Consider the following 17,736-nt stretch of genomic DNA (forward strand, 5'->3'; position numbering starts at 1 on the left):
GATATACAATTAAATCTTAAATATATAATAGCCAAAATTTAACAAAAGAAAAATACCGAGAAAGAAAAAGAAACAAAACTCAACTAACTACTAATCTAACCTACAACTAACCAGACTGTATATTTAAGTCTCTTACATTATTCAAATAAGAGAAAGAGAGAAAAAAAAACAACGGATAACACAGAAATTGGGTAGTGAGATACATGCTCAGAATGTGTTAACATCAAATGTAACAAAACCCGTATTCGAGCGGGATTCCTCTCCTAAGGGGCCCCGGACCAGCCAGGTTCGTAACCTCAATTAAATAAAAGCCCTTGTTAGGATGGCCGAAATATCTGTATTCATACAATTCAAGAAGGGCTGCCATATTTTATAAAATAATTCGGTCTTTCGGTGCACCATATTTGTAAGGAAGTCAAGGGGAATACATTCCATAATTAATCTGTGCCAATTTGAAAGTCCAGGGGGCCCTCAGCCACCCAGTTTACCAAAATATTTTTCCTTGCACAGAAAGAGAGAATAGAAAATAGTCTCTTCCCGTAATGTCCAGGGAGGGAAAGTTCGAAAAGCCCAAAAGGAGAGATACAGGGTCCACTTTAATTTCCGTTCCTAAAATTTCTGTCAGGGTACTTGCTACTTTAGTCCAGTATCTACGGATCTTATAAAGGTCCATAGGCAATGTACAAGAGTGCCCACCTCTATTTTACATTTGGGGCACATTGGAAATGCTCCTGCCTTAAATTTTGCCAATCGATTCGGTGCTATATGGGCCCTATGAAGTATCTTCAGCTAGATGGCCTGAGTTCTGTTACAGATGTTGATTCTTCTGGCGTTTTCCCAAATGTTATTCCACATTTCATTAGAGATTTCTAGTCCCAATTCTTGATCCCATGTTTTAAGCAGATTGTCCATATCTCCCGATACTTCATCATGTAGTAAATGATAAATAGTACTGATGGAGTATACCCCCATTGGTTGTAGTACTCTACATTCTCTATCTGATTTACAAAGACTATCTAATAACGTAGTCTTCTTCCATATATAGTCTTGAATTTGGAAGTATCCATAGAGGTCCACTAGGTAATCCGAATTTCTGACGCAGCTGTTCAAAAGACATCACGACCCCATCTTTAAATAGGTCCCCTAGACATGAGATACCCCTGGATCTCCAGAGTTTAAAAGTGACATCTGTAAACCCCGGTTGGAATCTCCATGCTCCCACTATCAGCGCATAGGGGGATGTTTTATGTGAGTTGCCCTCATTTTGCCGCATTATATTCCAAGCTTTAATTGTGTTTAGTATTATAGGGTTTTTACAGTGATCTGTAATGATTTTCCTCTTGTCTGAAAATAAAAGGTTAATAAGTGGGTATTTTACTTGAGAGGCCTCGATGTCCAGCTAGATTGATTGTGGATCAGACAAGACCCAATCAGCTTTGTAATTTAATAGGGAACTTAAGTGATATTTCCTAAAATCTGGGAAGTCCAATCCTCCCCTTGCCTGTGGGAGCTGTAGCTTCTTCATCTTAATGAGGGGCCAGATAAAGGAACCCAACCAGCCATATAATTTACGAAGTGCCAGCCTCAGCAGCATCACCGGAAGCATTCTCATAGGGTATAGGAGAAGGGGCAGGACATTCATTTTAATTAGTGCTATTCTATCCAGCAAGGAAATTGGAAGGTCTCCCCATCGCTGGAGGTCCTGCCTTATCCTTTCCAGTAAATGCACAAAGTTAGCCTTGTATAACTGACCAAATACTGGGGTAATAAAAATGCCTAAATATAAAAAACCCTCCAGGGACCACCGAAAGGGAAAGTGGGATCCGTCCAATAAGTGGGGTATCATAGCAAGACCACCCATTGGCATAGCTTCCGATTTTGAGAAATTAATTTTATAGCCTGAGAATGCGCTAAATGTATTAATAACTTGGATTAAGCGAGGTACAGACATCAGAGAATTACTGAGGAATAGAAGAACATCATCTGCATAAAGGGCAATTTTATGTTTACCTGTACCAATCCTCGGGGCCATTATATTAGGATCAGCTCGTATAGCTTCTGCTAGTGGTTCAATTATTAGCCTAAATAGCAATGGCGAGAGAGGACATCCCTGACGGCAGCCCCTACCCACACTGAAGCTATCCGAACCTAATCCATTGGTAACCACAACTGCTTTGGGATCACTATACAATGTTGAGACCCATTTGGTAAACACCTTTCCAACGCCAAAACTTTCCAGTGCGTAAAACAAATATGACCATTCAACCCTATCGAATGCCTTTTCCACGTCTAATGAAACTACTACTCCTGGTATCTTTCCCCGATGGCAGGCTTGAATCACATTCAAAACCCTTCTAATATTATTGGATGATCTACGGCCCTTAATAAACCCCGTCTGATCCTCCTTTATGATATGTGGCAGTACCCTTTCTAGTCTCAATGCTAACGTTTTAGAAGGGATTTTAAAATCTACATTTAGCAAGGATATTGGTCTGTACAATCTTCTGGATCCTTTCCTTTTTTAAGGATAAGAGAGATATTCGTCTCTTTCAGCGAAGGTGGGAGACAGCCCTGACTATATGCATAGTTATACATGTCCATAAGTGGACCAGCCAATATTTCTGTAAATTCTTTATAGAATTCAGCTTGAAAGCCATCTGGGCCAGGTGCTTTACCGCTCTGAAATTGCCTGATTGCGTCAAGTATTTCTTGGACTGTTAGGGGAGCATTTAGGACCGATATCTGTTCCGGAGTTAGGCCCAGAAAGGTCAAATTTTTAAAAAATGATCTCATCCTCCTAGTCCTGTCTTGACAATCCTGCGATTTATATAAATCAGAATAAAATTTTCTAAAGATTGCGTTAATCTTTTTATGATCATGAGTCAAAATACCCGTACTTTCCTTGATAGACGTGATAGTTTGAGGGGCATTTTTTTCCTTTGCAAGAAATGCTAAGTATCTACCCGGTTTGTCGCCAAATTCATCTAACCTTTGTTTTGCAAATAATAATTCCCTCTTAGCCGTTTGGGTAAGCGTAGTGTTTAGAGCTGTCCTAAGGGCCATAATCCTTTGCAATTTAATAATAGAAGGTCTATCAGCATATGCTGTTTCAGCTGCTTTTAAGCGAGCTTCGAGCAGACCCTGATGTTCTCCCTTTAATTTTTTTTCTGGGTCGCTGAGTAAGAGATGATCAAACCTCGCGCGTAAGCTTTGATGGTCTCCCACATCATTGATGGGTTGCTCGCTGTACCTAAATTAATTTCTAAAAAAGTTTTAAATTCTTGAGAGAAGTACTTTACAAATTTACTATCTTTCATTAGGAAGGGGTCCATACGCCAATGCTGAGGGGATGTCCCGTTGTTCCTCGCCTTGGTTTCCATATATACAGCAGCGTGGTCGGAAATTGCTATACTACCTATTTTACAGGAATTATATGGAATTTAAAAGAATCGAGGGTCAAAAAACATATCAATTCTGGTTGACATTTATGTGGATTGGAGTAAAAAGAAAAATCTCTGCCCTGTGGATGAAGACATCTCCATATATCTACTAATCCTAATTCTTTGTTCAGATCCACCAATTGTCTCGATCTGGGAGATACTCCTGCAGTGCTATTGGGAATCCTATCAATTTCCGGATCCATAATACAATTAAAGTTTCCCCCTATAATTGTATGACGGGCATCAAGAGCCATCAATTTTGAGAAGGCTTCCGTTATAAATTTAAAGCGGTGTGCCGGGGGGCAGTACAAATTTAAAATCCCATATTCCTCTCCATTTATAAGGGCTTTAATCAAAATATATCGTCCAGATTCATCTTTTACCTGATTTAGGATTTTGAAAGGGAAATTCTTCCGAGCAAGAATAACAACTCCCCTACTTTTTGAGCTAAAAGAAGAAAAAAAGGCCTGATCAAATCCACCCTGTCATAATTTCAAGTGTTCTTTATCCGACAGGTGTGGCTCCTGTAGGAAAGCTAAATCAACTCTTTCTTTCTTAAGATTTGATAATATTTTCTTCTTTTTGACTGGCGAATTACTCCCCTTGACATTCCAGGTGCACCACTTAACCGACTGATCAACCATAATCATCCGGGCAAATCCGAGATCCCTCGGGAGGGGAAACCCTATCCAGAACATCCCGAGCATAGAGCATATAAAATTCACAAAAATAAAGGCTCTCTAATACACTCACAACAGTATCATAAAAAACTATTTCTAAATAATAAAAAAAAATAAAACGTATTTAAATGGAGATTTTCCCCCTTGATTCCAGGGGGTGTCACTTCCTTTCCAAAAGTCCATCGTATCCTCTCCCAACCAATGCCCCATCCCTGACCCAAGCACTCCTCAACAGGATGAGGAGAATTCAGATATAATACAAAGCTAGAGTTAACAGTGAGCATCCTACCCCCACCCACACCAACACCTGGATATATTTGGTAATGTTAATACCGTGTATAAACATATATAACTATAAAATTACAACCTCAACAAATAATAATTAAATATAATAATACAAAATAACAAGGGAAAACAACCCCGCTCCTAGAGACAGAGGTAAAATAGAATAAGGTAACCACCTCCCCCCACCAACATTAACTAAACCCCCCGGCTTATATATATACATATATATATATATATACATATACATACACATACATACACACATATATATATATATATATACACACATACATACATACCCACATACATAGAATAATAAAAAAAACAACCCCAAGGGGGGGAGAAAATTGTTAAATAGAGAACAAATAAATAAATCCCTCTCCCCACCCCCCAAGATAATATTAAACAGTAAGGTAAGAAAAAAGAAAAAGGGGGGGGATATAAACCAGAGTGGGGGAAAGGCAAACCAACATCCATTATCTCTTACAATTTATCTAAGAGAGTCCAAAAATTCCTTGGCCTTTTCCGGCGATCCAAAGTTATACACGGATCCTTCATGGTTAAAGCATAGCGTCGCTGGGTAACATAAGGAGTACTGAATATTTAAGTCCCTTAAACACTTCTTCACCTCATCGAATGCCTTCTTCTTTTGGACCAGAGCTGAGGAAAAGTCCTGGAATAACATGATCTTGGATCCTTTATAGATCATGGCTTGGGAATCTTTTCCAAGATTTCTAGAAGCTTCTAGGAGTATCTGCCTCTCCCTATAGCTCTGCAGCCGGAACAGGACCGGGCGGGGGCGCTGGTTCGAACCGGGCCCGCGTATTGCGATCCGGTAGGCCCATTCCACCCTTTCCTGGCCTGATCCAGCCTCCAGATTTAAAAGCTGTGGCAACCACTGCTCGAGAAACGCTGTAAGCTGGTCTTCCTCTTCCCGTTCGGGAAGGCCCAGCAAACGAATATTTTTTCGATGACCTCGATTATCGAGGTCATCAATATGATTCTCTAAGGTCCGGACTTGCTGTTCAAGAGTCCGGACCCGATCCACAGACGATTGTGCTGTAGTTTCAGAGGTCACGGCCTTTAGCTCCGCCCCTCCGACTCGGGCTCGATTTCCTTAATGTCTCGGTCGTGCTTTTGCAGCGCGGCCAAGAGTGAGTCCCATTGACTTCGGGATTCTTCAACGAAAGCGTCGATCTTCGCATCCAGTTTGGAGATCATTTCCACAAGGCTTGCCACCATAGGTAAGTCCCCCAGGGCGGCTGTGGACGCCTCTGCTGCAGTTGGAGAGGGTGGGGGAGGGGATCCTGCTTGCTGAGAGCTGCGGGCTCCCTTCCCTTTAGTCATTTTTACTAAAGATTAGATTGTTTAAATTTAATACGAAGCAACTAATTAAATTAAACAGCTATTTTAAATGATTTGGTGAGTGTGGTGGGGGTGGGTGACCCACTTTGCCCAAGTCTTGGGAGGAGCACTATAGACTCAGACTTGCTGGGTCGCCGCCATCTTGGATCCCCCCCCCCCCATCTTTCTCTTAAATGGACAGCCCCTTACTTTGACATTATGCCCTCTGATCCTAGATTCTCCCAAAAGGGAAAATAATCTCTCTGCATCTATCCTAACAAGCACTCTAAGACTCTTGCATATTTAAACAAGGTCGGCTCTCATTCTGCAGGCCAAATATACTCAAGCTTCCTCATAAGATAGTCCCTCCATGCCTGTTATCAGACCTTTGTTGGATAGTCTCTCGTGCAATAAATCCTTCCTTAAATAAGAGACCCAAAACTGTTCATAGTATTCCAGCTGTGGTCTAACTAGCACTTTGTATAGTTTTAGCAAAACTAACTTAGCAAAACACTATTTTTAGGATAGCTTAACTAATAGAAGAGAGTTGGGATAAAGGGGCCTTTTTAGGGAAGCTATAACTAGTGAAGTGCCCACAGTGATCAGTACTAAGTCACAATTTACAATATCTATTAATGATTTAGATGTTAAAGCAATTGTAATATCACCAACTTCACAGATACCACAGAAATAGGTTGGAAGATAGACCATGAAGATGAGCGTTCAGGGACGTGTGGGCTAGGTGCATTAACCAGGGGCAAATGTAGGGTAATAGGGTAGGGGTCTGGGTAGGATACCCTTCAGAGGGTCAGTGTGGACTTGTTGGGCCGAATGACCTGTTTCCACACTGTAGGGATTCTATTACATATCCTATTCTCTGACATGGAGTCCATAGAATGATGTGTACAGTGTTGTAGTAGCCCACAACTAAGTTGACAAGATGGCTGCCTGGGGCTTTTTTAGCTAACACAAAATGACCAAAAGTGTCTGACAGTTACATACAGCAGATATTCACAGCTAGACTTGTGGTCTCTATACAGAGATATTGGGTGAGATAAGATTCTCTGTAGAAAGAAATATTAGGGAAGTTAATTAGGTTTCTGTAAACAGGCAGTTCTAAACATCTAAGCACTTTAATAAGGGACGTGTTTGAAAGGCCTATTTTAGCCAGAGTCCTAAAAGCTTGTTATTTAGTAAAAAGTGGAAAAAAAAGGTCTAATTCTACTGTATTCTGAATTTTTTTAGATAATTATGGAATTAGAAAAACAAACAACAAATTAATGTGAAAAGGTTAGGAGCATTTCTTGAGCAAACGTTTGTAGGCAAAGAAGCCCAGTGCATTATTAGGGAAGATAAAATAATGAATGGTGTAAACATGACCTCTAAAAAACCATTGGCACAGGAAGAGGGCAGAGGAACATTGTAAAAAGAGAGGTCACAACTGCGGATAGATAAACAATTGATAAACAATTGAAACTTAAGTGCATATGCAGATAATTCAAACAAATTTTTATATCCAAAGATCAAGGAAAGAATGACAAAGACAGATTACAAAATACCGAATGAAGATACGGTTATATCCTGTAGTTGTCTGTGGAATCTAAACAAGTTTCTTTTAATGACTTGGTAAAGTTATAAATTGATTGAATTTCATTTTTTTTACCTAAAGATAAATAGTAATGTGAAGTGTTTAAATTAGAAACGGTAAAGATTTATTTAAAAATAAAACTTTAGTTCAAAATTGACTTTCAGCATGCAAAGAGCAGGACCGTAAACTGTAGTTGTAAGTCAGAAGAACTGTTGTTTGATCTCTCAGGCTGAAGTGAGAGAAGGGTAGTTCTCAATTTGTCGGTTATGTCACAGAACTTTATATTAGAGTTGATTTTAAAGACCATATAACAATTGGTAGAAATTAATATCCTCCCTAATTTTCCATACTAAAGTTGGTACACAATTTGGAAGAGTTCTCAATGAAAAACAAGTATTCATCTAATTGGTAAATAATGCAGCTGTCAAGTATGTGTGAAGGAATAAAACTGTCAGAAGTATTGTAAGATCCCAAAAACATATGATGGAGGTATCTAGTAGACACCATGAGATTATGGGAGGACCTAGGGATGACCATGGAGTTGTCCATGATTGATCTTGTGTTTACAGGATTGGATGTATAGATTACGGGGATGTGGCTAATAGTGACATCAATGGTGTATGTAATTATTGTAAGGTATAAAAATGTTGTATTTCACTGGGGAACTCAGAGCATCATTGACTTCTGATCTGAGCTGTGTTTAAGAGGGCAACTGGGTCCCCCACATGTAAGCCAGATTCGGGGTGGTCTCAGGCCCCTCCTATATATGTGGCCACAGAGTTCTGAATAAAGATCGCTTGTGCTAAAGAACACAGAAGATTCCTCTTTAATATTTCTCCCTCTAACAAATGAGTTATGTGAGTAGAAAAAAAAATTATTTAAATGAGAAAATCTGCAGGTCAGATGGATTTGAGAAGCGCAAAAAACTAGCAAAAAATCTCCTCAGGTAATAGACTGGACTGCTGGCCTTTATTTCAAAGAAAAAAATTATAACTGTATTATAAATGTATTATAATAGCCTAATAGTAACTATGTCACCCAGGAAAAATGACAGGCCTGGACAGAGTCCTTGGACGAGCATTTAGATCCTGTGCAGGCCAACTGGGGGAGGTATTCACTGACTTCTCCAACCTGTCCCTCCTACAAGCCAAAGTCCCCACCTGATTCAAGAGGACCACCATCATCCCAGTATCTAAGAAAGCAAATGCAACATGCTTTAATGACCATCACACAGTGGCTCTGTGCTCTAAAATCATGAAATGATTTAAGAGGCTGCTCATGGCCGACATCTCCCAGCCTGCCTCGATCCCCTACAATTTGCCTATCGATGTAACAGGTCCACAGTGGATGCCATTTCTATAGCTCTGCACTCATCCCTGGAACATCTGGACAACAAGTTACCTAAGTCAGACTCCTACTCATCGACTACAGGATTTCGATGATAAAGCTCCACCTTTAACACCATAATGCCCTTCAGACTGATTTCAAAACTCTGAGACCTTGGTCTTGGCTCATCCCTCTGTAACTGGATTCTTAGCTTTCTAATCCACAGACCACAACCAGTAAAGATAGACAACTGCATCTCCTTCACAATAACACTCAACACTGCAGCTCCCCAAGGATCTGTTCTCAGCCCCCTACTATACTCCTGTACACCCATGACTGGGTTGCCAAATTCCAAACTAACACCATCTACAATACACCACCATGCTAGGATGGATATCTATGGGCGGCACGGTGGCACAATGGTTAGCACTGCTGCCTCACAGCGCCGGAGACCCGGGTTCAATTCGCGCCTCAGGTGACTGACTGTGTGGAGTTTGCACATTCTCCCCGTGTCTGCGTGGGTTTTGTCCGGGTGCTCCGGTTTCCTCCCACAGTCCAAAGATGTGCAGGTCAGGTGAATTGGCCATGCTAAATTCACCGTAGTGTTAGGTAAAGGGGTAAATGTAGAGGAATGGGTAGGTTGCGCTTCGGCGGGTCGGTGTGGACTTGTTGGGCCGAAGGGCCTGTTTCCACACTGTAATGTAATCTAATCTAATCTAACAAAGATGAGTCATAATACTGAAAGGAGATAGAGGGCTTGGTGACATGGTGCAATAAAAACAACCTTTCTCTCAATGTCAGCAAAACTAAAGAACCGATCATTAACTTCAGAAAGAGAGGAGGAGAACATATCCCCCATGTCATCAATGGAGCGGAAGTTGAGTGGATGGAGAGTGTCAAGTTTCTAGAAATGACAATAACTGACAATCTGCCCTGGACTTCCCACGTCGATGTAATGGTGGAGAAAGCACAACAATGCCTCTTCTTCCTCAGATGGCTCAGCATATTTGGCAAGTCTACAAGGACCCTCTCCAACGTTTACAAATACATCACTGAAAGCATACTGTCCAGGTGCAAAATGGCCTGGTACGGCAACTGCATCTGCCCAGAACGTTAAGAAATTACAGAAGGTTACGTGCACAGTCCTGACCAAGATGGAAGCCAACCTTCCATCCGTGAACTCCATTTATAACTCTCACTGCCGTGGACCCAGCACACCCCAGCAATGCTCTCCTGCAATCTCTTCCGTTAAGAAGAAGATACAGAACCTTGAACACATGCACCAGCAGATTCAGGAACAGCTTCTTCCCGGCCATTATTAGACTGGTGAATGTACTATCTAACTTCAAATAATATTGATGTTGCCAAAGTTGATCTTGCCTAGCAAATGCCCGGTGCGACATGCCCAAGTAATTTTTTTCACCCTATAATCTGTATTTCTTTGCTTATGATGATATGCCTGTACTGCTCGTAAACAAAACTTTTCACTATACTTCAGTACACGTGACAATAAACAACTTAATCAATATATCAATCAATGTAACCATTGTGAACTACTGTGAAAATGCATCCGGTTCACTAATGTGCTTTAGGGAAGAAAATTTGACATCCTTACCTGATCTAACCTTTGTGTGACTCCAGACCCAAGTAATGTGAGTGACTATTAATTGCCCTCTGAAATAGACTCAGTAAGTCACTCAGATCAAGAATCGACTCAGGACAGGCAAGGGAAGCTGGGTAAGGCAGCAAATTCCATATCCCATGAACTAAATTTTCAAAAATATGTTCGGGAATCAAAGTATGCCACAATTACTGCTCAACCTTTAACTATCCTCATTGTTACGTCCTGAAAGAATTCGAGTAAATTTGTCAGGCATGATATTCCCTTGATGACACCATGCTGACTCTACTTCATTATCTTATGTATTTCCAAATTCTATATGATTTATTATTTTGTTTATTATAAACTCAAACATTTTCCAAATGATGGACATTAAGATGATTGGATTATACTCGCCTGTTTTTTGTCTCCCTCCCTTTTTTGATTAAGTGTTTTACATTGGCAATTTCCTAGTTGTCTGGGACTTTCCCAGGTTGAAAGGATTCTTGAAAAATTGTTACCAGTGCATCTACTATCGCTATAACTACTTCCGTTAAAATCTTGGGATGCGACCGAATAGATCCAAGGGACATATCATTTTTATCATCAGTTTCCCTGGGAAGTTTTCTCTTGTGATAGTTATTGTGATTAGTTCCTCCTTCTCCATCACACATTAGCCACAATTTAGTATTTTTGGACTGATACCAGTTTCCTCTGCCATTCTGCACGATTAAAAGTATTTATTCAACTGCTCCACCATTTGGCATTTCCTCATGATTATTTAGTCATAGAGTCATAGAGCACGGAAACAGACCCTTTGGTCTAATTCGTGCATGCTGACCATATATCCCAACCCATTCTAGTCCCACCTGCCAGCCCTCGGCCCATGTCCCTCCAAAGCCTTCCTGTTCATATACCCATCGTTCTAATTGTACCAGACTCCACCTCTTCCTCTGGCTCTCATTCCATACACGTATCACCCTCTGTGTGAAAAAGTTGCTCCTTAGGTCCCCTCTCACCCTAAACCTATGCCCTCTAGTTCTGGACTCCCCTACCCCATGGAAGGAATTTTTTCTGTTTATCCCATCTTGATTTTATAAACCTTAGCCTCCGACGCTCCAGGGAAAACTGCCCTAGCCTACTCAACCTCTTCCTATAGCTCAAATCCTCCAACCCTGGCAACATCCTTGTAAATCTTTTCTGAACCCTTTCAAGTTTCACAACATTCTTTCGATAGGAAAGAGACCAGAATTGCACGCAATATTCCAACAGTGGCCTAACCAATGTCCTGTACAGCTGCAACATGACCTCCCAACTCATGTATTCAGTATTCTGACCAATAAAAGAAAGCATACCAAACGCCTTCTTCACTATTCTATCTACCTGCAATTCCACTTTCAAGGAGCTATGAACCTACACTCCAAGGTCTCTTTGTTCAGCAACACACCCTAGGACCATACCATTAAGGGTATAAGTCCTGCTAAGATTTGTTTTCCCAAAATGCAGCACCTCCCATTTATCTAAATTAAACTCCATCTGCCGCTTCTCAGTCCATTGGCCCATCTCATTAAGATTATGTTGTAATCTGAGGTAACCTTCTTCACTGTCCACTACACCTCCAATTTTGATGTCATCTGCAAACTTACTAACTATACCTCTTACGCTCACTTCGAGATCATTTATATAAATGATGAAAAGTAGTGGACCCAGCACCGATATTTGTGGTACTCCACTGGTCACAGGTCTCCAGTCTGAAAAACAACCCTCCACCTCCACCCTCTGTCTTCGGCCTTTGAGCCAGCTTTGTGTCCAAATGGCTAGTTCTCCCTGTATTCCGTGAGATCTAACCTTGCTAATCAGTCTCCCATGGGAAACCTTGTTGAACGCCTTACTAAAGTCCATATAGATCACGTCCACCGCTCTGCCCTCATCAATCATCTGTTACTTCTTCAAAAAACTCATCAAGTTTGTGAGACATGATTTCCTATGCATAAAGCCATATCGACTATCCCTAATCAGTCCTTGCCTTTCCAAATACATGCACATCCTGTCCCTCGGGATTCCCTCCAATAACTTGCCCACCACCGACATCAGTCTCACTGGTCTATAGTTCCCTGATTTGTTCTTACCATCCTTCTTAAATAGTGGAACCACGTTAGCCAACTTTCTGTCTTCTGGCACCTCACCTGTGACTATCGATGATACAAATATCTCAGCAAAGGGCCCAGCAATCACTTCCCTAGCTTCCCACAGAGATCTAGGGTACACTTGATCAGATCCTGGGATTTATCCATCTTTCTAACCTCATTTTCTAAGAAGTATATGCTCAGTTTTCTCTGATCATGTTATATGTTAAAAGAGCTCTTACATACCATTTTGATGTTACTTCATAATTTACGCACATCATTTATTTTCTCCCCTCCTATTAATTATTATGTCATCCAATGTTGGTGTTTGAAATTCTCCAAGTCCTCTTGTCTACCAATAGAAGTTCCCACATCATACTTTTTTTTTCTTTCTATTTATAAGTATCCTTAATATCCTTGGTTAACCATTGTTTCATTTGTTTGTTTCTTAAATCATTTTTCCTCTATTATCCATGTTAACCCTCTCTGCACTGGATTTGCAAGTCGTCTTGTTCTCTTCAATTCTGTATGCAAGACATTTGACCTATTCTTGAATACTGCCAAAACAAATCTCATATTAACCCAAAGTTGCATAGTGTCATATTCCCCACACCATATGTAGTGATTGTAAAAGGTAGACCTTATACAATACAAGTTCTCTGACTGAGGTGCTAATCTGGTCCAATGAAGGAGCCCAGGTTGTCAGGTATACACAGGAGTGTCAGGGGTTCTGTTCAATCTGAGGGAGCTGGATCAGTGTCAAGGACTCTCCATGTATAAATAAAGAATGGCTTGGTGATGGGATTCCAGCTCTGCAGATTCATTTCATGATAGACAGTGAATAGTGATTCTAGAATAATCTGAGCACTTGCCATAGCTCTGTCAAAAAATGGGATTAATGAGGAAATCCAAGAATGTTTGACAACAATAGCCTCTGCAAATCAGCAAATTTCCAAATGCTCTTTCATTGTGGAAGTAGCTCCATGACATCACTCCAACATTACTCCAGGATCCTAGTGCCTACCACCACACTATACAACAGTCACCACAATCCTGTACTGCATTGAGACTTGGACTTCATCAATGACATATAAAGGTGCTGGAGAAATTCAATCAACAATAACTCCCCTGCATTCTTCAGATTCAATGGAAGACCATCAATTAAATGGTAGCATTCTTTTTGAGTTCAGTTCCACATATAATCAGGCAGAACCCATGTAAAATTGAGTATAATTGTAGGTCAACAATAACAATGTGTCATCCAGACTTAGCCTGCAGATAACAGACTGAAAAGTTTTTCTTGTGCCAGGTATTGTTTGCTTGACTTGCAAATGACAAATCTTTTAGGCGAGGAAATGCATCACTACTGAAATTAATGACTGCAAGGAGCTTATCTCCAATTGTTCAAAATGTTAGCAACTTATATACCAATAAAAATTGTGCCCAAATGTCTTCAAGATGAGACACCACAACCACAGAGAAGGATAGAAAAAAGAAGCAGATCACAATCCCAGATCACACTAACTCACAAGATCTTTCTGCACAAAACTCTGTGGATCAAGAATCAGTCTGTTCAGTCACATGAAGACCTACTGCAGAAACTGCACAAGATTGAATTGATATAATCCTCAAATTATGGGTGTTCAGCTTATAGGAAGTCAGAATTCATCAATTTCTTAAATTATTCTTGGTCCTGGTTTTGAATTTGTCATTTAAATCAAGAAGAATAATATATAAATCAAACTCATTTGGCTTCTAGTTCACTATTTCACTCAGTTTAAAAACTCAAATAAATGGATTCGATTTCAAAATAAACACCATAATGAGTCTTAAGATCAGAGCTACTGCTTGCCAACACATCTTAAAAATATGCATTTTTAAAATATTGAGTCGTTTGCTTTAATCACAATAATCTTGTATAATTGTTTCCAGGCAAATGAAATTGCCAAGTTTAATTAGCCTTTCATTAAGCTGTACTTTTGAATTTAAATTTATTCACAGGAATAGTATCAAGAACCCACACAATTGTTTCATCCGTGTTTGGTTGTGACACTGACATGAAACATTTACTTATGATGCATACATCATCATATGTCAGATAAATGGAATTTTTTGTTTGCATGCAGCATAAACCAATTAACTATAAAGAGCCAAATGTGATAAACATGATGGGGTTGGTGGATATAGATATTTTAATCAACCTGTTCAGATGTGTTGCAACACACTTCTTTTTTAGATTAGATTCCCTACAGTGGCACAACAAGTCCACACTGCCCCTCCGAAGAGGAGTAACCCACCCAGACCTATTTCCCTCCTACTAATACGCCTAACACTATGGGCAATTTAGTATGGTCAATTCACATCTTTGTGACTGTGGGAGGAAACCCACGCAGACACGGGGAGAATATGCAAACTCCACGCAGACAGTCGCCTGAGGCAGGAATCGAACCTGGGACCCAGGTGCTGTGAAGCAGTCGTGCTAACCACTGAGCCACTGTGCCACTCACTTCTGGAGGAAGTGAGACTTGCATCTAGCTCAGAGGAAGAATTACCACCACTGTGCCACAACAGACAAAATCATGTCGATTTTATAACTTCTTTCCAAGTGAAAGATAGGTTTTGTTTCTGTTAACTAGTTAAGAATTCCTTTTTTAAAAAAAGTTGACATTGAACAACAATGATAAGAATAAGCTGCATACATCTGTCTGCCAGACATATGTGCTTCCAGTCTTTCACTCTATTTCAAAAGTTTTTCCTGAAAGATATGATCCAGTTAAAGAAAAGCAGAGACTGATTTATTTTTATAAATGAGGGTATTGTTGGTAAATAATTTAAAACAAAATTAACGAATTGTTCGATGCTATATCATTACAGTGTTACAGAAGAAAATGAGGATTTCATTTTTATTACAATAAATAATTAAAGCAATTAGCAGGTCTCTGTGATGACATTACTTTGACCTTTTTCAAAATGTAGTTTGTAAGGACATCAATAGTTCCATTAGTGTTCAATGTAATTGGCACAGACCAAAGTAATTACCTGGACTGTGAAACACTTAAAATCATTTTTAGTTTATTCCATCATTCAATCTTATAGTTTCAATTGGGTTTCAAAGTTACTGGGTACTGAATTAACAATAAGAAAAGGCTTTATCAGTCTCATTTAAACTAAAGAACCAATATTGAATTATTTCTATAATACAAAGACAATTTTATTTTTAATTAATTCACAGGGTGCAGGCATTGCTGGCTGGGTTAGCCTTTATTCCCCAGAGACCATTTAAGAGTCAACACATTGCTGTTGGCCTGGAATCACTTGTGTGCCAGACCTGGTAAGGACATCCGATTTCTATCCATAAAGGATATTTGTGATGTGAACTTGATGGGTTTTTCCCCTGACAATCAGCAATGATCATCATTAGACTGTTAATTCCAGATTTTTATTGAATTAAATTTTTACTAACTGCAATGGTGGGATTTTGAACCAGGTCCCCAGCACATTACCTGGCTCTCTGGATTAATAGTCTACAGACAATACCACGAGGTCATTGTTTCCCTGGTTGTAATGAAGAAAAACATTGAATTGAATTAATTATTGCCATGTGTATTTAAGAGAAATTCTAGTGAAAAGCTTCAACTGGTGCCACGCTCCAGCACCATTTTGAATAATTTAAAAATTTAAAATATACAACTAAAAGAGAGTCTATCTTTATTCTTCATGCGCTGCTCCAATGCCACTGTCAACAGGAGTCCAGCTGCGGACCCATCAGTCACCACTTTTGCTCCTGACCCCTCATTGCTGCCACCAACTGGATTCCCGCTCTACTACTGCAGCTGCTGCATCACTGCCACAGACTTCCACTCAAGGCTCACTATACCACCACCACACAGCCGCTGCCTCACCACCACTGTCAGACTTCCACTCAGAGCTCACTACACCACCGCCATATAGCCACTGCCTCACTGCTGCTGTCAGGTTTTCACTCTGGGCTCACTACACCACCATTGCCACCAGGAATAACCCCACAGGCCCATGTGTCAGCATTGCTGAAGATGTCGCCGTGAATCTCGGTGCAGAAACTGCCTTCCTCCCCAACCACCACCGAGAAGAAGAAGAAGAAGAAGAAAATGATGAAGGCGAAAGAGAGAAAGAAAAGAAGAAAGAAAAAGGATACTGACAAGCTGGTGACAGGGAGTGAATGGCTCAGAAGCCCAAATGCTGCCTACCCTGCCACTGCCATCATGAATAAAACATTTCCTCACAGAACTCAACAATAATTATTTCTTTCATTATTAACATGAGCTGAGAACTTTTACATAAACAAATATCCAGCATAATTTGTAATTTTATTGTTGATAACTTTAGAGTTTTAATGGCAGCAACTTTGTACACTTAATCTATCCCTGCAGCTACCTTTCTCATTGTTGTCAAAATCTTCACTCTTTCTCATTGCACAGATATTTATAGATCTTACTATGAGTTAGATAGCAATTGAGTATTGATTGTATTCTGCTTATCGGTATTAATTGAAGAATCACTTCTGCTTATCAAGTATAGAAACGGAGGGTGCCTTGTGTCACAGTTGTAGTATCCCTCCCTCTGGGTGAGGTGGTCCAGATTCAATTCCCATTTTCTCCAGTGGTCAGTCAAAATATGATCAAAACTTATTTGAGAACATAATGAAAGAGGGATGAAAGATGGGCAATGTGTTTCTCTGTAAAATACAATATGAAGGTGTTAAAAGTTAGTTTCATGTTCTTCATTCTCCACTGCCTGGAGAACTGAATGCTGGGAATAACTTTACTATAGATTACCTGATTGTCTTGAAATGGACTCACATAGGTAGTAGCCTTCTACACAACTCATGGTGACCTTAGAATCACTCCATTACATCAAAAATAATTCAAGAGCAGAAGCTTTCAACTGTTTTCTCAAAAGGCACTAGAAGTATGCTTCTGTCTCAATATGGCACAGTGTCAGTCACAGTTCTCCCTGGTATCATGTTCAACATAAACCCATCAGCTAACATAAAATAAAACAGTGTTATTTACAGGGACTTACTCTGCATAAAATAGCTGCCATGTTTCTTATTTTGCAATAGTTGCAATACCACAAAATTATATCATTAGCTGTAAAGAACTTTACAATGTCCTGATGTTCTGAGAGGTGTTAATTATTTATTTGTAGAAACCACTGATCTGAAATCCCTATTATAAACCAATAAATTTGCAATAAATTTGATGGCATGCATACACAATATCATGAAAGGAGTTATTAAACTAAAATCTGTTATTTTGTTTGACAACAAAACAGCATTTCAAAAGTGGCACCAAAGACAGCTCAGGAA

At 39.9% G+C, this 17,736-nt stretch overlaps 1 protein-coding gene across 3 annotated transcripts in view; it reads left to right on the forward strand.

Annotated features, from left to right (window-relative positions):
* The window catches only part of LOC148149661 (uncharacterized), a 487,290-nt gene that overhangs the window by 124,627 nt on the left and 344,927 nt on the right, over nucleotides 1–17,736 (forward strand). For all 3 annotated transcript variants that reach the window (XR_015757547.1, XR_015757548.1, XM_087988625.1), the window contains exon 4: nucleotides 15,622–15,720. Coding sequence is in view for 1 of the 3 variants with exons in the window: in XM_087988625.1 (XP_087844751.1) it covers nucleotides 15,622–15,720 (99 nt within the window). In the remaining 2 variants the exon portion in view is untranslated. The remainder of the gene's footprint in view (nucleotides 1–15,621; nucleotides 15,721–17,736) is intronic.

Source organism: Chiloscyllium plagiosum, unplaced genomic scaffold, assembly GCF_037043375.1.
Source record: "Chiloscyllium plagiosum isolate Xiang-an unplaced genomic scaffold, Cpla_swu_hap1 HiC_scaffold_7, whole genome shotgun sequence".
Taxonomy (NCBI): domain Eukaryota; kingdom Metazoa; phylum Chordata; class Chondrichthyes; order Orectolobiformes; family Hemiscylliidae; genus Chiloscyllium; species Chiloscyllium plagiosum.